Source organism: Mobula birostris, chromosome 9, assembly GCF_030028105.1.
Source record: "Mobula birostris isolate sMobBir1 chromosome 9, sMobBir1.hap1, whole genome shotgun sequence".
Taxonomy (NCBI): Eukaryota; Metazoa; Chordata; class Chondrichthyes; order Myliobatiformes; family Myliobatidae; genus Mobula; species Mobula birostris.
This window is the reverse complement of record NC_092378.1, coordinates 154,802,886-154,826,264: the sequence shown is the minus strand read 5'-3', so window position 1 is coordinate 154,826,264 and position 23,379 is coordinate 154,802,886. Positions and strand designations below refer to the sequence as shown.

The 23,379-nt window shown below is 42.9% G+C and overlaps 1 protein-coding gene across 2 annotated transcripts in view; it reads left to right on the top strand.

Annotated features, from left to right (window-relative positions):
• Window positions 1-23,379, top strand: part of xpo6 (exportin 6) — a 157,743-nt gene that overhangs the window by 75,914 nt on the left and 58,450 nt on the right. Inside the window, exons 6-9 of one of the 2 annotated variants that reach the window (XM_072269229.1) lie at window positions 7,649-7,726; window positions 16,143-16,596; window positions 19,141-19,267; window positions 19,424-19,533. In XM_072269229.1, coding sequence (XP_072125330.1) covers window positions 7,649-7,726; window positions 16,143-16,596; window positions 19,141-19,267; window positions 19,424-19,533 — 769 coding nt within the window. The remainder of the gene's footprint in view (window positions 1-7,648; window positions 7,727-16,142; window positions 16,597-19,140; window positions 19,268-19,423; window positions 19,534-23,379) is intronic. The other variant, XM_072269231.1, reaches the window with a different exon arrangement.

Sequence of the window (23,379 nt, the reverse complement as noted above, 5' to 3'; positions counted from 1 at the left end):
TTCTTTGAGCTCTCTGAGGGTAAAACTGACTGGGAGGATGGGGGGTGGAATTCGTAGATGACGTGTTTTTGGGTTTCTGCAAGGTGTTCACTGGCTGGTGCATGAAGGTTGCTGAACAAGAAACCATGGCATTAGGGGTACTGTATTCGCACTGTAGTAGTTGTGCAATCACTCGAGTTGAGTATGATGCTCTCTTATTGATGGGTCCTCGGGTGGCTGTAGAGGCAATCCAGGATCAATCTTTTCCGGTGTAGTTTGGGCAAATGTGAGTGGTGGCTGTGGTTAGACGACGGGTCTTCTGGTTGTTCATTCTTTTGCAGCTGCTGCTTGTTCTCTGCAGCACAGTGGAGGTCGATCTCATATCGTGCAGCTCCCTCTTGAACATATTTCCTCCAGTGCATCTATTAAGTGTAGGACTTCCTAGTTTTTAGACGTAATGTTAAATTTAATCAGGCTGATTCTGACGTTATCACTGAAGTGTTTCTTTTGCCTATCAGGGGCTCACTGACCTTCCTTCAACAGAGAGCAAAGGATCTGTTTGGGGAGATGAGAGTTAGGCATCCAATATTGGCATAGAGAGGTGAATAGCTAACTACAGGCAAGAGAACTGGGGTAAATGGGTTTCCTCCGGTTTTGCATCTGTCTTAATGACTTGGATGAATCGAGTGGAGGAGAGTGAATGGTTGAGACACACGTCGGATCACTAGGCAGAGCAGACTCAGAGCTGATTGGTTTTCTGCTGCTCCTATTTCTCATCGCAAATCAGAGCAGACTTCAGAAATACCACATTGGTGAATGTTTCAAATGACACCTGTGTTTGGAAGTCCCTTTGAGTAAGGGGTATAGGAGTATACTTAAGGAAACTAGGGGGACAAAAAGGGACCAGCGACAGGATATCCCTCGTAGATAAAATAAGTGATTTTCCTTGATTCTATAATTATAATGAGTAGCTAGGGAGAAGGTAGGTCTCTTTAAGCATCATTGTGGTTGTGCATGTGTCTGTGTGTGTGGAAGATGGGCAAAATCTTGAAGTTCAGAGTAAATATCAAAGGACGTGTATGTCACCGTATACAAACCTCAGATTCTTACTTTTGCAGGCATTCACAAAACGTACAAAGAAATAAAAATAATAATAATAAGACAAAGAATAAATAAGCAATAAGTATTGAGAACATGAGAGAAAGAGTCCTTGAAAGTGAGGCCATAGGTTGTGGGAACAGTTTGGTGATGGGGTGAGTGGAGTGAAATTATCCTCTCTGGTTCAAGACTCAATTGAATACTTCTCTGCATTTACCGTCAAGAAAGACATGGAAGCTAGTGTGCCCAGGGGATGGGAGAGAGATAATCCGGAGCATATCAGCGTTACAGAGGAGGGGATGTTGGAGGTCCTGAAACACGTAAAGCTGGATAAATCCCCACTGTTTGATCAGGCGTATCTTACATATTATGGAAGCAAGGGAAGAGATTGCTGCACCTAGCAGAAATTATTTTGTACCATCATTGGTACTGGAAGGCCGGGAAAATTGTGCCTTTAAGGGCAGCGGAAAAGCCAGGGAACTGCAGGCTATTGAGCTTTCTCTCTGTGGTGGGAAAGTTATTAGATTCTGAAGGACAGGATTGATTTGCATTTTGAAAAGCAAGGACTGATTATGGATAGTCAGCATGGCTTTGTGTTGAAAATTTTATCTCTGGAATGAGTTTTCTGCACATTAAGGGATTAATGAGGGAAAGGTGGTAGATGTTGTCTTCACAAATCTTAGTGAAGTCTTTGATAAGGTCCCATGTTGTAGGCTGGTCCAGGAGGTTAAAACACATGGTTTCCAGGGTAAATCTGCTAATTGGATGCAAAATTGGTGTGGTGATTGAGGAGGGTTGTTCCTCAAATTGGAACAATATTCCCAGTGGTGTGCCACAGGGATCGCTGCTGGTGCCCCTGTTGTTTCTCAGATAAATTAGTGACCTGGGTGAGAATGTAAGTGGCATGGTTAGTAAGTCTGTAGAGGATGCAAGACTTGGTAACACACAAAAAACGCTGGAGGAACTCAGCAGGCCAAGTGCATCTATGAAAAGATGAAACATTCAATGTTTTAGGCAGAGACCCTTCATCAGATGCTGCCTGACCTGCTGAGTTCTTCCACCATTTTGGGTGTGTTCCTTGGATTTTCTTGTCTTTGTGCTACACGAGACTTGATATTAGAGACCACACCTAGAGTATTGTGTGCACTTTTGGTCCCCTAATCTGAGGAAAGACATTCTTGCCATAGAGGGAGTACAAAGAAGGTTCACCAGATTGATTCCTGAAATGGCAGGACTTTCATATGATGAAAGACTGGATCGGCTAGGCTTATACTCTCTGGAATTTAGAAGATTGAGGGGGATCCTATTGAAACATATAAAATTCTAAAGGGATTGGACAGGCTAGATGCAGGAAGATTGTTCCTGATGTTGGGGAAGTCCAGAACGAGGGGTCACAGTTTGAGGATAAAGGGGAAGCCTTTTAGGACTGAGATGAGGAAAAACTTCTTCACACAGAGGGTAGTGAATCTGTGGAATTCTCTGCCACAGGAAACAGTTGAGGCCAGTTCATTGGCTATATTTAAGAGGGAGTTAGATATGGCCCTTGTGGCTAAAGGGATCAGGGGATATGGAGAGAAGGCAGGTACAGGGTTCTGAGTTGGATGATCAGCCATGATTGTACTAAATGGTGGTGCAGGCTCGAAGGGCCGAATGGCCTACTCCTGCACCTATTTTCTATGTTTCTATTGGGGCAGTGGAGAAGGTTGTCTAAGGTTGCAACAGAATACTGATCGTCTGGGCAAGGGAATGACAGATGGAGTTTACCTTAAATTCTAATGCAACATGATATATTTCTGGTTGCTACACTACATGGAAGATATGATTAAGCTAGAGAGCATGCAGATAACACCCATGGGGATGTTACCTGAATTGGAGAGCTGGAGGTACAAGGGAAGATTGGATAGGCTGTGTCTGAGGCGTGCAAGACTCTTGTCCCCATTCTAAAAACTTTCTATGGGAGCACGGTTGAAAATATCCTGTTTGGCTACATCATTAAGTGGTAAGGCAGTTGCAAGACCCTACGGAGGACAGTAAAAACTGCCAAGAGGATCACTGGGGTCTACCTCCCCCCTATTTGTGACATTTACCAGGAGTTTTGCAAACAAAGTGCCTGAAGCATTGTTGAGGATCCCTACCACCCATCCCACAGTCTTTGACCCCCTACCGGAAAGAGGGTGGTACAGGTGCATCAGGACTAGGACTGTCAGACTGGGTAACAACTTTTTCCCTCAGGCTGTGAGACTAATGAATACCCTGCCACCACTGAGATTTTGTCACTCGGACAGCGAGCTGTTTACTGTTTACCTGTGCTATGCACCACATGCACTTTGAGTTATCTTTATTAACTTATTTGTGGTAATATTTGAGTTTATCTGGTGTGCGTGATATATTTTGTGGGTACACCGTGGTCCTGCTGAATGTTTCATTGTGCTGTATATATGTACAGTCAGGTGATAATAAACTTGAACTGGCAGTGTTTTCCTTCAGCCATAGAAGGCTAAGAGGTGACATGATAAGAGGTATATTGAAATAATGAGAGGCATGGACAGGATCAATAGCCAAAGTGGGAAGCATGTCTAAAACTAGACGGCATAGATTTGAGGTGAGAGGGAGGAGGTTTAAAGGCAATTGGAAGGGTAAACTGTTCACACAAAGAAGAGGTGATATCAAAAATATCAAAAGGGTAAAGGAAAACCCCAAGGCATTCTTCAATTATGTGAAGAAAAAAAGGATGACAGGAGTGAAGGTAGGACTGATTAGAGATAAAGATGGGAAGATGTGCCTGGAGGCTGTGGAAGTGAGCGAGGTACTCAATGAATACTTCTCTTCGGTATTCACCAATGAGAGGGAACTATAAGGACAATATGAGTGAGGTTGATGTTCTGGACCATGTTGATATTAAGGGAGAGGAGGTGTTGGAATTGCTAAAATACATTAGGACGGATAAGTTCCCGGGGCCTGATGGAATATTCCCCAGGCTGCTCCATGAGGCGAGGGAAGAGATTGCTGAGCCTCTGGCTAGGATCTTTATGTCCTCGTTGTCCACGGGAATGGTACTGGAGGATTGGAGGGAGGAAAATGTTGTCCCCTTGTTCAAAAAAGGTAGTAGGGATAGTCTGGGTAATTATAGACCAGTGAGCCTTACGTCTGTGGTGGGAAAGCTGTTGGAAAAGATTCTTAGAGATAGGATCTATGAGCATTTAGAGAATCATGGTCTGATCAGGGACATTCAGTATGGCTTTGTGAAGGGCAGATCGTGTCTAACAAGCCTGATAAAGTTCTTTGAGGAGGTGACCAGACATATAGATGAGGGTAGTGCAGTGGATGTGATCTATATGGATTTTAGTAAGGCATTTGACAAGGTTCCACACGGTAGGCTTATTCAGAAAGTCAGAAGGCATGGGATCCAGGGAAGTTTGGCCAGGTGGATTCAGAATTGGCTTGCCTGCAGAAAGCAGAGGGTGGTGGTGGAGGGAGTACATTCAAATTGGAGGATTGTGACTAGTGGTGTCCCACAAGGATCTGTTCTAGGACCTCTACTTTTCGTGATTTTTATTAACGACCTGGATCTGGGGGTAGAAGGGTAGATTGGCAAGTTTGCAGACGACACAAAGGTTGGTGGTGTTGTAGATAGTGTAGAGGATTGTGAAAGATTGCAGAGAGACATTGATAGGATGCAGAAGTGGGCTAAGAAGTGGCAGATGGAGTTCAACCCGGAGAAGTGTGAGGTGGTACACTTTGGAAGGACAAACTCCAAGGCAGAGAACAAAGTAAATGGCAGGATACTTGGTAGTGTGGAGGAGGGGTACATGTCCACAGATCCCTGAAAGTTGCCTCACAGGTGGATAGGATAGTTAAGAAAGCTTATTAACTTGTTAGCTTTCATAAGTCAAGGGATAGAGTTTAAGTCGCGATGTAATGATGCAGCTCTATAAAACTCTGGTTAGGCCACACTTGGAGTACTGTGCCCAGTTCTGGTCACCTCACTATAGGAAGGATGTGGAAGCATTGGAAAGGGTACAGAAGAGATTTACCAGGATGCTGCCTGGTTTAGAAAGTATGCATTATGATCAGAAATTAAAGGAGCTAGGGCTTTACTCTTTGGAGAGAAGGAGGATGAGAGGAGACATGATAGAGCTGTATAAGATAATAAGAGGAATAGATAGAGTGGATAGCCAGAGCCTCTTTCCCAGGGCACCACTGCTCAATACAAGAGGATATGACTTTAAGGTGAGGGGTGGGAAGTTCAAGGGGGATATTAGAGGAAGGTTTTTTACTCAGAAAGTGTTCGTGTATGGAATGCACTGCCTGAGTCAGTGGTGGAGGCAGATAGGCTAGTGAAGTTTAAGAGACTATTTGACAGGTATATGGAGGAATTTAAGGTGGGGTGTTATAAGGGAGGCAGGGTTTGAGGGTCGGCACAACATTGTGGGCCGAAGGGCCTGTACTGTGCTGTACTATTCTATGTTCAATGTTCTAAAATAAGTTGCCAGAGGAGGAGGTGAAGGCAGGAACAGTAAGAGGCATTAGTAGCCATAATGATTGACGTAGATTCAATGGGCCATGTGGATTATTTCTGTATATGTAATGTGCTGACTCTGTATTTCAAATCATCCTTTTCCAAATTACTGGTATTGGTCTTGTAACTTTTAAGCATGGACTCGTCGGGCCAAAGGGCCTGTATCTGTCTTGTATTGCTCTAACTGTAAACACATTTTCTTTCTCGGTGGTCACGTGTGGTTTTCCTCTCACATTCAATTAACTTCCTATTTTGCAACGTTCTTCTGAGTGTTTCGAAGTTAAACAGATCTTAATGGAGGCAGAGCCAGAATCAAGATGCGGTGAAAGGTTTCCTCTTGCTGCAGCTACTTTGGCTGTGTCCATTTGTACTGATCCATTTAGCAACCTCAACAAAGATGTGCGCAATGTGAAATGCATTTGCCAACAGTATGTCAGTGGCCCTTTTGTGAAATGCTGAATCAGCATTCATCACAAGACTTGGTAAAGTAAAAAGGATTTGATTACTGTTTCATGGTGACTTTCTACTAACCATTCTAGTACAGGCCATTCTGGGTTGCAAATGCCCAACTTGTGGACACCCCTAAATACAAACGGCTCTAAACTCAGCAGTCTGATGTGTATCCGTAAGTTTGTTCCTATGAAGGGCAGAACTAGTTTCCATACTCCCTCACTCTTACACACTCTCCTGCTCTCTTGCACATGCTCGCAGCCACACACTTCCTCTTCTGATGGACCGGTAGGTACAGTTCACACTCGCACTGTTGTCGTCTTCCCTCTTCACTCTTTATTCAATTTGCAGTTGAATAAAGCAAAAGTGCTCCAGAACAATGTTTACCCATTGAATTTCATCAGGGGATGGTTACTAAGGAGAGAAAGTTGCACAAACTTTACTCAACATGCATTGAAACCTGTGACTTTGCACTACGTCAAGATTATATCCAAAATGACAACTTGACTGCTTGAACCTCACGGCATCACAATTGCTCAGAAACCAACAGCGATTTTAAGGAAGCTTATCTCAAGAGCCAAGGTACCAGTAAAGACAACCGACAAAAGCGATGTGCTGTACAGGGTCATCTGTAGGGACTGCAAGGAGAGCTATGTCGGCTAGACAGGACGTCAACTCTCAATTAATTTATGTGAGCACAAACTGGCGATTCAGAGACGTGATCCATTGTCGCTGATCTCGGTACACAAAGACCAAGAAGGACACTACTTTAACTGAGACACTGCGGAGGTTTTGGCACAAGCACACACAAAGCAGGCATGAAAGTATTTAGAAGCATGGTTCTCTTCTGCTAATTTTATAAACAGGCATATCGAAATAGACAAACCCCTTGGAGCCAAAGAAATGCGAGCCAATAGAATTCAAAGATCAACTGAAGGGGTAGTCAGTCAGGACTGAGCAAATGAACAGGAGTATATATAAGTGCGAGCACTCCAAGAGAGAAACACCAACAACTGCTCACTGAGGATGTCACCTCGACTGGTGATAAAACGTCTGCAAGTTAATGGCCAAACTCGGCGAACACAGCAACATCAAACCTCTCAACCCGAGCTACCAATATTCACCACCTTCCTAAACTTTTCATTGCATGTTGTGACAAGTGTCTGTCAGTGAATGTTGTTGTCCAGCTGTCCCATCAGTAGTGATTTCTGGTACTTGAACCATACAATGTGAATGTGAGAATATGTCACACAATCAGAGTTACAGGACTGGACCTGCTTTTTATCGGGAAGTAGCCTAAATCCAGTAGGACTGGAGTGTTGGAGTTAATGGCACTGTTGCCATTAAAATTAAATTATTTGCCAGAGATCTTGTGAAAGAAAGCACTAACCACCCCCGCCCCACCCCAGTCAGCACTAATTTGAAGGTTGAACAGCCAAATCAAAAGTGATGGTTACTCACTTTGTTACTGTTCTATGCTTTTGCTGCTTGTAAGTCTTCATCTGAAATTCAACATTAAGGTAATTTTGGGCACTAGTTAACGCTTATGAATAAACTCAACATCCAAGTGTTAGAATTTCTCAGTTATGTTTCTCTTTTCAGGTATTTTAGAGACCATTTGGGATAAAAACAGTGTTACAGCTGCAACTCCACCTCCCTCCCCAACTTCAGGAAACAGTGGTAGGTTCTGCAATTGGTTGTAATGTTTGTCACCAGTCTGCTCAGTGGAACGTCATGCTCATCTTGCTGTTAAGGCTGTGTTCTGAAGCTGTTTGAATGTTGTTTCTGAGGAATTAAATCATCAGTGTAAGATACTCACTCTCAACATTTTAGGTCTAGATATATCGAAGGCAGGTGGAGAATAAAACGCTGCTCAAGGGAACTTGAAACTGTATCGTCATAGTAATTGTGTTTTGCGCAAGACTTGTTTTCTTTTTTAAAAGAAAACTCAGTCTTCCTAATGACAAACGAGAAAACCTACAGATGCTGGAAATCATATCGGGCCAAAATGTCGACTGTACTCTTTTCCATAGATGCTGCCTGGCCTGCTGAGTCCCTCCAGCATTTTGTGTGTGTTGCTCAGTCTTTCTAACTCTTTTCTCCCTTACTGGAGTTTAACTGGGGTTTAAAACAAGATGCAAAGCAGTCAAGAACAAAATTCAAAAACACCGAGGAATGAAATATTAGCAGAAATTGCTGGAAATACTCAGCAGGTCAAGCAGAGTCTGTGGAGAGAGAAATAATTAACATTTAACGTTAACGATCTTTCATCAGAACCAATAAAAATGAATAAACAAGTGTTTTAAGTTGCAGAGGAGGAGAGCTGGAGAGAACAAACGTTCAAGATTTGCAATAGTTTGATGTCATTTCCTGTACATACATGTAAAAGCCTTGCTGCTTAGGGAAAGTAACTGTTTTTGAGTCTGGTGGTCCTGGCATGAATGTTAAGTAGTCTCCTCCCCCATGGGAGTGGGATAGACAGTCCATGAGCAGGGTGAGTGGGATCCTTCATGACGTTACTGGCACTTTTCCAACACATTTCTATATGTATGTCCCTGATGGTGAGTAGGCTGCCAGGCTTGCATTGGGCAGTTTTGACTACCAATAGTAGAGCCTTCCTGTCCACCCCAGCGTAGATTCAGATTGGGTGGAGGAGGCATAAACAGAGGGAGAGGAGTGAAAACAGAGTAGCGAACAAACAGGCCCTTGCTGGATCTGAGAAAGAGAACACAGTAACAGCTAGAAATCTGAAATAAAAAAGAATGCTGGAAATATATAGCAGGACAGGCATTGCCAGCGAGGAGATTAAAATGGGGCACCACTGTAGCGTAGCTTGGGGTGTCGGGAGTTCAGAGTTCAGTTCTGGCGTCCCCTAAGAAAAATTTTTACGTTTGTCCTGTTTTGCATTTGAGTTTCCTCCAGATGCTCCAGTTTCTTCCCACAGCAGGTTAATGGGCTAATTTCTGATTGTGAGTTGTCATGTGATGAGGTTAGGATTGAATCGGTAAGCTGCTGGGAGGTGCAGCCTGGTGGGCCGATAGGGCCTATTCCGTGCTGTCTTGAAGTAATGTGACCTTGAATCAGAACCAGACTGTTTTGACACATATCTGAAATTGGTATTGAATCTGGAGCATTTGCAAGGTGCTTGGAAAGATAAGCTACTGTTACTCAGACTCGCATTAGCTTTAGATGCAGCACTGTCAGGAGAGATGGTCCAGAGAAGGAGATTTGATGCCAGTTAGTAGGAAGGCCTGAGTTTGAGGTGTGGGTTGCATGAAAGATTTCTGCAATCACTTACCCAGTATGCAGAGAAGACAACATAAGACCAGAAAACCATAAGACATAGGAGCAGAAGTAGGCCATTCAGCCCATTGAGTCTGCTCCACCATTCAACCATGGCTGATACAGTTCTTCCAGTCATCCCCACTCCCCTGCCATCTCCCCACACCCTTTGATGCTCTGGCTAATCAAGAACCTATCTATCTCTGCCTCAATTGCGCCCAATGACTTAGCCTCCACAGCCTCTTGTGGCAACAAATTTCACAGATTTACCACCTTCTGACTGAAGTATTTTCTCCGCATCTCAGTTCTAAATGGACGTCCTTCAATCCTGAAGTTGTGCCCTCTTGTCCTAGATTCCCCTACCATGGGAAGTATCTTTGCCATATCTAATCTGTTCAGGCCTTTTAACATTTGGAATATTTCAGTGAGATCTCCCCTCATTCTCCTGAACTCCAAGGAATACAGCCCAAGAGCTGCCGGACATTCCTCATATGGTAACCCTTTCATTTCCTGGAATGATTCTCGTGAATCTTCTCTGAACCCTCTCCAATGTCAGTAATCCTTTCTAAAATAAGGAGCCCAAGACTGCACACAATACTCCCAAGTGTGGTCTCACAAGTGCCTTACAGAGCCACAAGATCACATCCCTGCTCTTATATTCTCTACGTCTATAAATGAATGCCAACGTTGCATTCGCCTTCTTCACCACTGACTTAATCTGGAGATTAACATTTAGGGTATCCTGCATAAAGACTCCTAAGTCCCTTTTCATCTCTGCATTTTGAATTCTCTCCCCATCTAAATAATAGTCTGCCTGTTTATTTCTTCCACCAAAGTACATGATCATACACTTTCCAACACTCTTTCATTTGCCACTTCTTTGCCCATTCCCCTAAACTATCTAAGTCTCTCTGCAGGCTCTCTGTTTCCTCAACACTACCTGCTTCTCCACCTATCTTTGTATCGTCGGCAAATTTAGCCACAAATCTATTAATCCCACAGTCCAGATTATTGACATACATTGTAAAAAGCAATGGTCCACTGGTAAACGGCAGCCAGCCAGAATAGAATCACTTTATTCGCTCTCTCTGTTTTCTGCCGATCAGCCAATGCTCCACGCATGCTGGTAAGTTCCCTGTAATTCCATGGGCTCTTATCTTGCTAAGCAGCCTCATGTGCGGCACCTGGTCAAAGGCCTTCTGAAAATCCAAGTACACAACATCTGCTGCATCTCCTTTGTCTACTCTGCTTGTAATTTCCTCAAAAAAATTGCAGTAGGTTAGTCAGGCAGGATTTCCTTTCAGGAAACCATGGTGGCTTTGGCCTATCTTGTCATGTGCCTCCAGGTACTCTGTAAGCTCATTCCTAACAATTGATTCCAACAACTTCCCAACCACTGATGTCAGGCTAACAGGTCTATAGTTTCCTTCCTGCTGCCACCCACCCTTCTTAAATAGCGAAGTAACATTCGCAATTTTCCAGTCATCCAGTACAAAGCCAGAATCCATCAATTCTTGAAAGATCATTATTAATGCCTCTGCAATCTCTCCAGCTACTTCCTTCAGAACCCGAGGGTGCATTCCATCAGCTCCAGGAGATTTATCCACCCTCATACCATTAAGCTTCCTGAGCACCTTCTCAGTCGTAATTCTCACAACAGAGGGAAAACCAAATGCAATGAACAATGGGATGAAATGTGGATGAATCAGCACCTCACCTAAAAGAGGGTTTGGGTCACGTAATGGAAGTGATTGTCACATCACCTGAGGTTATGTGGGAATGTCCCATGAGAAGGAAGTGGAAGTCAGTGGAGATGAAAGAATGAACCTGTTTTGGCATTCAAATGGGCCATTCTGTCTGTGGCACCCTGGTTCACTCCTCTCTGTTCGTGATCACTCCTCTTTTCACATGCTCTTCATCCTATCACTTGCCAGCATCTGAGGGTCTCTGCAACCTTTTGGGTGAAGCAGTGGCTTACCTGCTCTCCTTGCAGTTAATGTAATGCATTTGCTGCTCTACACTGGAGAAACTGGCATTGCAGTGTACATGCATTAAAAACAAGGATAACCCTTAGTTTCCAGCTCCCTGTCACTAACTTTCCTTACACTTATTGGTCTCTGACACTGTTCAGAAGGAACATAAGAAGCACAACCCTCCCTTTGGCCATTTGACTCTGCTCCACCATTCAGTTAAATCATTATTGATTTTACCTTCAACACACACTGTCATGTCCTTTCTCCATACTCTTTAACTACCCTGTGTCTGTCGTTTTCCATTTTGAACATATTTGATGTTAGCCTCTACGTCTCTCAGGGTAGGGAATTAACAGAGATTCATGACCTTTGTGAGAAGAAAAACAAAATTACTTTATTTTGAAATGTGTAAGACATAATTCTGAAACCATGTCCCCTAATTGTAGATATCCCCAGGAGAGAAACCAACCTGTCATCATTTAGCCTGCCAGTTCCCCAGCAGCTCCCAGGACTCTGCCCTTCTGCCTGGATCAGCACTGTTCTGGGCCTTGTGTTCAGACATGCATAGTCAGCAGCTACTTGTCAGCTTGTTACAGCGGGGAGAGCAATACAGTTAACGAGAAGGGGGGTACATCAGCTTCTGTCACGTTCACTGGGGTGGGGGGGTGACGAGAGAGACCATAGGATCTGAGCAGTCTGTCATTGTATGAACCTAGCAATGACTAACTCTGCTTTCTCTTTCTCATGCTGCCTAAGAAGCAGATCCTTGCCTGGATGCCGATGCTGAGTGGTCACATCACTGACCCCAGCACTCGCAGGAAGCTAATGCACGTTGCCTCAGTTGCCCAGTCCATACCAAGCCATGTGGCAGTGAGGTCACTTTAACTGTGTCATAAGTTCCCAGAGGGTGTGTGCTGATGCTAGCTTTCCAGCACAGCCGTGTGTCAATGCTGCTTTGTTCCTAATGCCGTGATGACTTAACTGTGGTTCCACCTGCATGCTGTTGGATTCTGGTGTTTTAATCCAAGGATCTTTCAGAAGTCAGGAAGGAGGCATAAAACTTGTTGCTTTGCAATTGTTATATTAAGCGTTGTTAGAACAAAGGGAAAATTGAAACAAACAGTGAGAGAGGTCTGCCAAACAGAGAGAAGCAAAAAGAACTCAGATGGCGCTGCCTTGTGGTCAGCTGTTTTTAGACCCGAATATCAAAAAAATTCCTCATCTTTGTTATAAGTGGATCTTGCTCTTCTCTGAGGCTGTGCCCTGTGGTCCTAGACTCCACCACTATAGGAAACATCCTCTCCAGATCCATGGTACCTAGGCCTTTCAATATTCAACAGGTTTCAATGAGATCCCCCCCGCCCCAATCTCCTAAACTCCAAACTGCTGTGGTACCCAGTCACTTTCTGTCATGCCTTGCATTTCATTCACCTTAAATCATTTAAAAAAAAAACTTGTTCTAATGGAGCTCAAGGCAAAGCGCCTCATCTTCCATCTAGACTCGGGTAGTATTCAGTTCCGTGCAGGCATTATGGGCTCAGAGTTGTTGTCTATCTGTAATGCAGTTATCAGTAATGAAAAACATATCTGTGTAGGCATCAAAGAAGTTATTTTACTTTTCACAAACTTTGTGTGAAATTTATTCTGTATCTCTGATTTTTGTGTGTGTGTTTGTTGATTTACAAACTTTGTAAGGGGAAGTTTTTGTTTCCTGAAGGGGTCATCTGGACTGATTTCAAAATGTTCAGATAACTAGCCTTTCCTGTTTGTCAATTGTGATGCAAAGTCATTCACCTGCAATGTTAACTCAATTTTACTGTCTCCCCAGATGCCATCAGACCTGCAGTTTATTCCCTTTTGTTCCAGATTTCCCGCATCTGCTGTGATCTACATCTCATGTTTCCAGCATCGCTCTGGTTTTGTTCTCCTTTATCTCCATCTGTCCGTCCCTCCTTCAGATCAATCAGTGGTGATGAATGAGTCTCTATCGCTCTCTGTCAGAAGATCCAACACCACTTCCTTTGTTCTGTCCACCCTTTGCTTTTCTTTGCGACATAAAACAGACTCGTTTTCTCATTTTTCCCAATTCCGATGAAAGACCAATGAACTGAAAAGTTAATGTTGTTTACTCCTTCACAGATGCAGCCTGATCAGCCAGATATTTCCAGCATTCAGTTTATATTTTGGGAGCCTTAACTAAATATCTCTGGGTGTTTGCGTTCTACAGATACAATCAGCGTTTCTCCCACTGTACAGATTACTTAAGCACTTCCAAATCATCAACAACTATCAACTCCCAGTCCCTCAACTCAGCTGAGAGCTGTGGCGTCGTACGATTCCTCAGATATTCAGGTCTAAATACACTTTCTCATGTCGACTGACCAGACTGCAACTCCACCAGCTACAGCTCACCCATCTCCATTTATCGTCCTGACTGTCTCTGACCACAACCACAATGGATCGTTCCTCTCGCCCTCTGGCCTTGTCTGCAGCTGCAGGCACAGTGTGTGATCGACCATCTCAGACCCTTTACCATCCATATCTTGTGTTTTTTGTGGCATCAAATAGGTCTGGGTTATGAATTCCTTTCAATAATATTGTTGTGAATAGATTCAAGATTGGTCAATGTTATTTCTGATATACAGTGTAAAGGAGAACGAAATAATTGCTACTCCAGATTTGATTCAGCACAAAAAAACACAATCAATGTAAATACATAAGCTTGCTTGTATACATAGATTGTGTGCTTATAATCTGACGCTAGGCACAGGAGTGTCTACATAGATGACTGGGACAGGAAATGATAAAGTTTTGGTGGTTGGGGGTGTGGAGGGGTGGAATAGTGGGTGGAATGTTGATCAGCCTCATTGCTTGGGGAAAGTAACTTTCTGAGTTATGATATTCAACTCTCGGTATGTGTTGTCCCTCTAGTTGCTGGCAGCCTGCTGTAAAATATCCTCCCGCTGTTGTGTTCTTGCTCACAACTGTGCTTTAGTGATATAAATAGTTACAAGCTAGTTTTCTAGTTCCTGCCCAAGTATACGTTCAGTTATTTGTGTAACTGGACCTTAAATTGAATGGACCTTTTACTGGTCATTGTCTAATTAAACAATGATGGGATTTGGCTGTAAGAGAACCCCCACTGCTTCTGTTCATTACTGACATATTACTTGAACCCTCCGTGTTTTCACAAGGTCCATGAAAGGTGCTCATCAAATCAGAGTAGTTTCAGAGCTGTTTTATGTAGCTTTACAATGTTTCTGTGTTCAGTGGACCTTATGGAAATAGGTGGGGTCTTTGTCTCACTAAGCTATTTAGATGTAGACTGGTTGAGACATTTAAAGAGATGAGAAATGCAGGCCATTTGGCCCCAGGTTTGCTCCACATTTAATGAGATCATTGTTGAATTTTCTATTCTCAATGGCCTTTCCATCACTGATCCCTCGATTCCCTTAATACTAGAAAAGTAATCAGTCCTGGTCATGAATGCACACGGCCCTCGTGGGCCAGGAATTCCAGAGTTTCACATCCATCTTGAATAGTTGACTCCTTAATTTGAGCATTTGACTCCCCATTTTAGATGCATCATCTCTGCATCAATCCTGCCAAGGTTCGTAAGGAACTTGTGAGTTTCATTGACATTGTCCTCATTCCTCTAAACTCAAGAGTGTTGGTCTGGGCTTTTAACTCTGTCCTCTCGGGCAGCCTCCACCATCCTGAGAATTGATCTGGACAGTAACGTTCAGAAAAACTCTTAATAACCCACTATCTGAACCTTCGCATCTGGCTCAAAGGGTCATCTCTGTGCTCCCTGGGATTTACATTTGCCCTGGGACTTGCCAAATTCCATGTGGAGTTTACTATAGTACTCTGTGATATTATAATATAAAAACCTAGTTAAAGGTGTGTTAGGGTCTTCATATTTGAATAACACTCAGTAGTCTTTATAAATCTGCCAGTTCACCAGTACCAAGGCCCTGAGTATGCCAGGTTAGTGGTGTTTTACTGGAGTCATTTGTGCCGCTGAAGTGTCTCGGCCGGAAATGTCGACTGTCTATTTCTCTCCCTAGACCTGCTGAGTTCCTCCAGCGTTTTGTATGTGTTGCTCCGGATTTCCAGCATCTGCAGAATGCCTTGTGTCCATTGCTTTTCCAATAGTTTAAGGAACGAGGATGCCAGTGGTCAAATTATTAGCACTAATATCGCTGTTATTCCTTACAATAAGTCACAAGTGTAATCAAATAAATCTCACCAGAGTCAGAACTGGCGGAGATTCAATACACAAAGATTATTACGTCACTTTAGAATTTCAGTTCCAGAATTCTTCATCCTCCGAGGAATCAGATAAACCATTTTTTCTCTGGGAAAGCCGGAAGTGTGTCATCTGTAATGTTAACATTAATTCAGGCATTCTCCAGTTTGAGTATCCGAAGTCCAAGTACATTCGGGGTTCTCACAAAATTGGATTGTGGTTCTCAGACCAATCATTGCAACATGCTGCCATTTTGAATTTGAGGCATTTCTGCTCGAGCCTATCTGCAACTTGAGGGAAAGTATTGGTGCAGATAACACAAGCGAAATTGATTGATAAACATGACAAAGATCAGTTGGCTATATTGTTCAGTTCCAAGGAGTTTAGACTGGATATGTTCTGCTCTATGAAGAAATACATGGGCATTCTTGCAAAATCTATGAACCAGTTGTGGGAACAGGAATGCTCATTGAGTTCTCAGCAAGAGATTGTGTATAAAGTCTTTACAACTGATACTAATGCCTACAACACTTATGCATTTCACTGAACCTATCAATAAATTCAAGCTAATGGTTTTCTTTTCTGTTAGGTGATCTGCTCAGCAGCCTATTGCAAGCTCCACTTGCTGCCAAACTATTAAATCAGCCAATTCCAATTTTGGATCCAGAGAGTGAACATGTTTGTTCTTTGGCTTTAGACTGTCTGACTCATCTTTTCAGCTGGATCCCACTGTCCACCAGTATCACCCCAACTCTCTTGACCACCATCTTTCATTTTGCCCGTTTCGGCTGTGATACCCGTGCCAAGAAGTTAGTTGCTGTGAACGGCAATGGCCACAACAACAATTCGGTGCCAGAGCGAGGCAGACTGGGTGTGTTGGCAATGTCTTGTATTAATGAACTCATGTCGAAGAACTGTGTTCCCGTGGAGTTTGAGGAATATCTGCTACGCATGTTCCAGCAGACATTCTACCTGCTGCAGAAAATCACCAAAGAGAATAACGCACACTCCATCAAGAGTCGTCTAGAGGAGCTGGAAGAGAGGTAAGCCATATAGTTATGGAATTCTGATTTGAACAGGAAATGTAAATATTCCGTATGTTGGACAACATCGTTGAAAAGAGAGGAGAGAGCAATGAAAATTTCAGCTCAATGGCCTTGGGTGAATTCATGGCTTCTGATGAGAGATTGGAAACATTGTCTCTTGTTTCTATTTTCACAGGTAATGCCTGACGTGCACATTTTGAGAATGTTCTGTTTTTATACAGCATATGCCAAGTCGTTGTTCCAGCACAGTGGTGAGGCTACCCTTGACTAACTTAATCCAGTTATCATAGAGTCATAGAACATGACAGCATAGACATGAGCCCTTTGGCCTTTTTAGTCCATGCCAATCTATTCTACCTAGTTCCAGCAATCTGCACTTGGACCATAGCACTCCATACCCTACCCATCTGTGTACCTATCCAAACTTCTCACAAATGCTGAAATCGAACTCGCATTCACCACTTCTGCTGGCAGCTCGTTCCATACTCTCACCAGTGAAGAAGTTCCCCTTAAGTATTTCAGCTTTTGCCCTCAACCCATGGCCTCTTAGTTCCAGTCTCACACAGCTGCAGTGGGAAGAAGCCTGCTTGCATTTACCCTATCTATAACCCTCTATCAAATCTCTCCTCATTCTCCTGCGTTCCAGGAAATAAAGTCCTAAACTATTCAACTTTTCCCTAGCACATGTTCTCTAATCCAGGCAACATTCTGGTAAACCTCTTCTGCACCCTCTTAACAGCCTCGATATCCCTCCTGTAATGAGGTGACCGAACTTTGTGCAATACTCCAAATGTGGCCTAACTAGAGTTTTATAAAGCTGCAACATAACTTCCTGACGTTTGAACTCAATGACTCAAATAATAAAGACAAGCATGCCATATGCCTTCTTAACCACCCTGTTTGTAGGAAGAATGAGGAAAGCAATTTGAACGAGAGGGAGCAATTCTGACAAGATTACAAAGGCATGAGATTGGGGGATGATCTTGCATTCATTGTAAGATAGCGCCAGCGTGCATCTTGTTCAACACTTTCCAGATAGCTCATGAAAATACCTCTTGTACTTTTATGTATGTCTTTCACCTTAAGTGTGTTTCTGGGACTGTTTAGAGATCGTTTCTGAGCCAGTTTAGAGATCATTTCTGAGCCAGTTTAGAGATCATTTGACTGGTCCACCGCTTTGCTGTCTCCGAGAAGATTCTAGCAATCAAGCATGTACCCAGACAATCTCTATGTGAAGAAACTTTGCGATTCGGCACAAGCCGATGTTCAACTCCATTTCGCCATTTAAAGCGTCCATTAGATCTCTGATTAAAGCATCTGAAGATTGAGACATGAGGCGAACATAGAAGTGAGCGAGAGTTTCAGCACCGACAACCTGCGTTTTGATCGCTGTCAGTGAGGGAGTCTGTGAGCGGCCTGTCACTATATGGTTCTCACCGACAGCCTGCCTTTTCATCGCTGTCGGAGAGGGAGTCTGTGAGCGGCCTATCACCATGCGGCTCTCACCGACAATCTGTGTTTTGATCGCTATCAGAGAGGGAGTCTGTGAGCGGCCTGTCGGTATGTGGCTCACTGTAGCAGGTGGGTAGGCCTCTCTGCCTCGTATGGTGCCCCTCTCTCTCGATTAATTATGGTGATATCGGTGGATGGCATTGTGGTTCTGTGTTTACGGACTGGACTATTGCCTTTATGGACTCTGGACTTTTTCAATGATTTTTATATTCTGTGTTTTTTACCGCCTGTTCCTTTTCCATTTTATTGTGCGAGGGGAGGGTGTTTGGGGGTTGATATTCTGTTAGTTATTTGTGCATTGGAGGGGATGTTTGGGGTCGATGTTCCTGTTCGATTTTGTGGGGGGGTGGGGTGGGGTTGATGTTTCATTCTGAACAACTTTCATATTCTTTCTTTTTCTCTTGACTATCTGGAGAATACAAATTTCAGAGTTGTATATGGATACATTGATAATAAATGAAGCTTTGAAATGGTAGGACAGGTTGAGGAAGTGTTTAATTTATTAGATTATGAGAACACTCAGTCCTCTTATTGTCATTTAGAAATGCATACATGCATTAAGAAATGATACAATGTATTAACATGGAATGGTTAGGGTTTGGCGTGCACTGCTAGGTAGTGGTGGAAATAAGTTCATTTGTCAGGTTCAAAGTGGAGCATTGTGTGGTAAGGAAGCTGCGAGACCCTAAAGAGGACAGTAAACGCTGGGGAAGATCACCCGTCTCCGTCTCCCATTTGTGACATTTATTGGGACTATTGTAGATGAAGGGCCCTATGAGGTTAGTGAGGACATGAAAGCCCAAATGACCATCTTCCACACAGTCACTGTGATTCTGTTTTAGTAGCTGAAATTACCAGTTCTCCTCCGCAAGGTTATTGTTGTAGCACTTTATTCATTATAATGTAAATTACCACCTTGGTGGCAGTAATAGCTTTTGTCGATCCCTCCAGTGCTGTACTAGAATATTAAAGAGTTTGACTTCTGGTCTTTACTGCCTGTTGAATGTCTCTCATCATCTTCCCGTGTAGTTACGTGGAAAAGTTCACCGACTTCCTGCGTCTGTTTGTCAGCGTGCACCTGCGCAGGATCGAATCCAACTCTCAGTTCCCAGTGGTGGAGTTTCTAGGCCTTCTCTTCAAGTACACTTTCCATCAGGTGAGGCTAGTCTCAGTTCTCAGTCTGATTCTCGAGCTGCTTGAGCCTTCTGTAACATAGCTTGTTCTGAATCCGGACTGCTGCGTTATGGCCTTATCTTTGTTATGTAGCTGGTTTGGAGAGGCAACAAACATGTTCTCTGTTTTGTTTTCACAGCCCAGTCACGAGGGTTATTTCTCTTGCCTTGATATCTGGACGATATTCTTGGACTACCTAACCAGTAAAATCAAGAGTCGACTTGCTGATCGGGATGAGGTGTTGAACAGGTCAGCTGCTGCTCCTAGTACTCCTGTCCCTGTATTGCTGCAGCTGCGGCTGCCCCCACCATCTCCCAAAGCCTGTGGGTCGAACCAGGTGTCATTTCTATAAAATTGGCCTGCAGTATAGTTAGCTGTAGCTGTGACTTGTGTTAAAGTGCTCCCACTCCACTGGGCATCTATCTGACTCTTTGTACAGCAGAAATACTCCAAGGTGTTGTGATTTTCATTCTTTAAATAATATAATACTCAGTGGCAGTTGCAGGGCGACATCCAGTTATGAACCCAGGATGATTAGAATAAAAGGTGAGCATTTGGGAACTGTGCGCAGTCCTTGAGACCAGGCCTGTTGAGTGATTTTGTTTAATTGTACAAATCGGGGCCAATAAAGGACCTTTGACAGTAAAGTTGGGGCAGATGGAATTGAGAATGAGTTAGCAGTCATAAAACAAAGATTTAAACACTTTTTAAAAGATTAGCTTTATTTGTCACATGTACATCAAAACAGACAGTGAAAGGCGTCATTTATAGTTAACGACCAGCACAGCCCAAGGGTGTGCTTGGCACAGCCTACAAGTTTTGAAGGGTTCGAATGTCATATTTGATATACACTGACAAGCGAAAAGTAAGTGCGAGTTTGAGGGAAGAGGGTTCACGGAGGCTTTCGGGGAATGTGGATGAATCATGTGAGTGTCTGGCTGATCCAGTGACCCAAACAAAGTGTTGAAATGGGAAGTTTTGCTGTTCAAAAGGGATCTGGTGGCCTTTTACTGAAAACACTGAAAGCCAATGTGCAGATGTGGCAAGGAGAGGGAGGCAGATGGTATGTTGCTCTTCATTATGACAGAATTTAAGTAGAAAAAGTGAGTTTGTTTTATTGTAGTTGCACAGGCCTCAGTGAGACTGCAACCTGAGCAGTGCATACACCCTTGACTCCTAACCTAAATAGGTGTTTTCCTTGGGGGGGGGGGGGTTATTTGGAGGTACAGCACAGTAACAGATACTTCCAGCCCAGTGAGTCCGTGCCACACAATTACACTCGTGATCAAGTAGCCCATATATTTTTGGAATGTGGGAGGAAACTGGAGTACCTGGAGAAGATGCACAGGGTCACGGGGAGAATGTGTAAATTCCTTACAGACAGTAGCCAAATTGAACCTGGGTCACTGGTTCTGTAATAGCATTACATTAGCCGTATCACTCCTAAAGGGTCCTTATTGATGTTGAAGGACTTTGTGTGTGTGTGTGTGTGTGTGTGTGTGTGTGTGTGGCGGGGGGGGGGGGGTCCTGGGTATGGGTAGGCCCATCCACCTGACCAAGATGCCTATCTGTTGTTTCTGGCTGTACAAGAGAGATTGGACAGAATAGGCCTGCGTTCTCCTGCATTTAGTAGAATGAGTTACTATATCAGGGCTGGGTGCAGGGAGGATGTTTCCCCTTTCTAGGGTACCTAGAGTCAGGGGTCGCTCTCAAAATTGGATCAGGCATTTATGACATGAAAATGCATTCCTTCATGCTGAGGGAGGGGCTTGGCTTGGCTCTTTCAAACTCAGTCATTGAGTACATTGGCTATTGAGGGAATTGATGACTGTTGTGTGAGTGCTGGAAAATGGCACTGAGGTAAAAAAAAGACAAACCAACAGTGTTCTTATTGACTGACAGTCGGCATAAAGTCTATTACAGTGATACAATTTTCAACAATGCTGCCTCACCTGAATATTCACAGTGCTTTGATTTCAAAATCTGTGATTTGTCTATCAGTAGTTCCGAAGTAACTACTCTGGGCATAAAACACCTCTTGAGACTGTAGATAGTGACAGAGTTTATATTTATCACATCTTTTAATTATTATGTTCTTTATCTTATTGTGTTTTTTTTTGTGCTGCATTGGATCCGGAGTAACAGTTATATCGTTCTTCTTTACACTTCTGTACTGAATACAACAATTTTCCATTGAGAGGAGACTGTTTAAGAGCAGCTACAGTTTGGCTGTGTGGCTGATTATGAAATAGCAATTCCTTAAAAACAAATTCCATCAGAAAGGAGAGAAGTGTTTCATACTTAAATAGTGATGTTTAAAGGATCTAGAGGGAGACCTGCACCTGCATATAGGAAAGGAATTTATTAAGCACAGAAACGGGCCTTTGTACCTATCCTGTCCCTCTGACCGAGGAGCCTGTCTGTGACAGCAACATATTCCTACATTTGCCCATATCTCTCTGTTCCTTTCCTGTCTCTATACCTGTTCATGTAAAGCCAAGAAATATTGGAACAATCCATCAAACATACTCAGTGGAAGTCCATTTGTTGGAATTGGTGGAATGTGGTTTATATTCTGTCAAACAGAGGCCTGAAGGCACATGCACAAGGTTTTAGGGACAGCTTTTTCTTTGCCATCACGTTTCTGAATGGGCAGTGAACTCATGAACATTACTTCATGTTTCTTCTCTCTCTGTTTACGCTACCTATTTTCTTAAAATATGTAATACCCTGGTTTCAGCCCTTGTGTTCATTTATCAGAGTTATGCTGTTGGGCATCTTATTTTCTCCAGATCTCCTCAAAATGCAATCGATAGAAAAGAAAGTGTTCCTTTAATTAGATTATACAATCCAGTATTTCATTTTTGCCATTTAACTAAATTTTTATTTTAATTCATAAGTTAGATTTTTGAAGTAGCCAATAGGATTTGTCTTGTTAACTTATTTGGCCAATAAGATGGCTGGGAAAAGAACTGGTAGCTGTTGTACTAGAGAGAGTGTGGGATCAAGAAGGTTTCAGGAAAAAAGGAGAAAGACAGGAGAGAAAAGGACAACGTACATGGTGGAAGGACATGGTGAAACGCTCAGAGGAGCATTTGGAAGGACAGATATAGATGTTAGAAAATCCTTGTGCAGACTGTGGTATCATGGAGAATGTATGGATTGCTTTCAGTTAGCACACAACATTGGGGGTGTTTGATGCCTTTTTACTTGGACATTGCATAGATATTTTTTGTACTAGGACTAGTTCTTCAGCGCAAAGCTATTTCAGTACCTGAATAAGCGAACTGAAGCATCTGGATGTATTACGCGGGTATGAATGTGTGTGATGGGCCCTTTCCTTATTTTGTTTGTTATACCTCAGAATATTTTGTCAATACAATTTCAACCTTAAGTTTATACTGGTGTGAGCTAAATCTGTCTTAATTGTTCCTGGGTGAACAATAAATTTGCATGGGTGTCTGTCAGTATTCATGCAGCTAATTGTCTTATTTTCCCTTAGAATAAAATTCAAACTTTTACGATTTATATCGGTTCCAGATGTGTTTATTTACTGGTAATGATCTTTCAGCGTTATTTCCATGCATTGTAGAGTTCTGTTGCTGTTAGTTTGTGTTCACAGTAATAGCTAACTCATCATGAGCCTACTGTGTGAGTGTTTTAATATATTTATGTATACGTGTGTCTGTGTATGTATTGTGTGTGTGTGTATAATATGTATATAGTTCTGATTGTAATTTATAGGGTTTTTATCATTTTTTTTATTGTGTATTACAATGTGCTGCTGCCACAAAATAACAAATTTCACAACATATGCTAGTGATATTAAACCAGATTCAGACGCTGAGAATTCTTGGGAGGTGGGGGGAATGAGAGAGTATCCCGAGTGGGTGAGATCTTTGAATTTCAAGTCAAGTCAAGTCACTTTTTATTGTCATTTCGACCATAACTGCTGGTACAGTACCCAGTAAAAACAAGACAACGTTTTTCAGGACCATGGTGCTACATGAAACAATACAAAAACTACACTGAACTACGTAAAACAACACAGAAACTACACTAGACTACAGACCTACCCAGGACTGCATAAAGTGC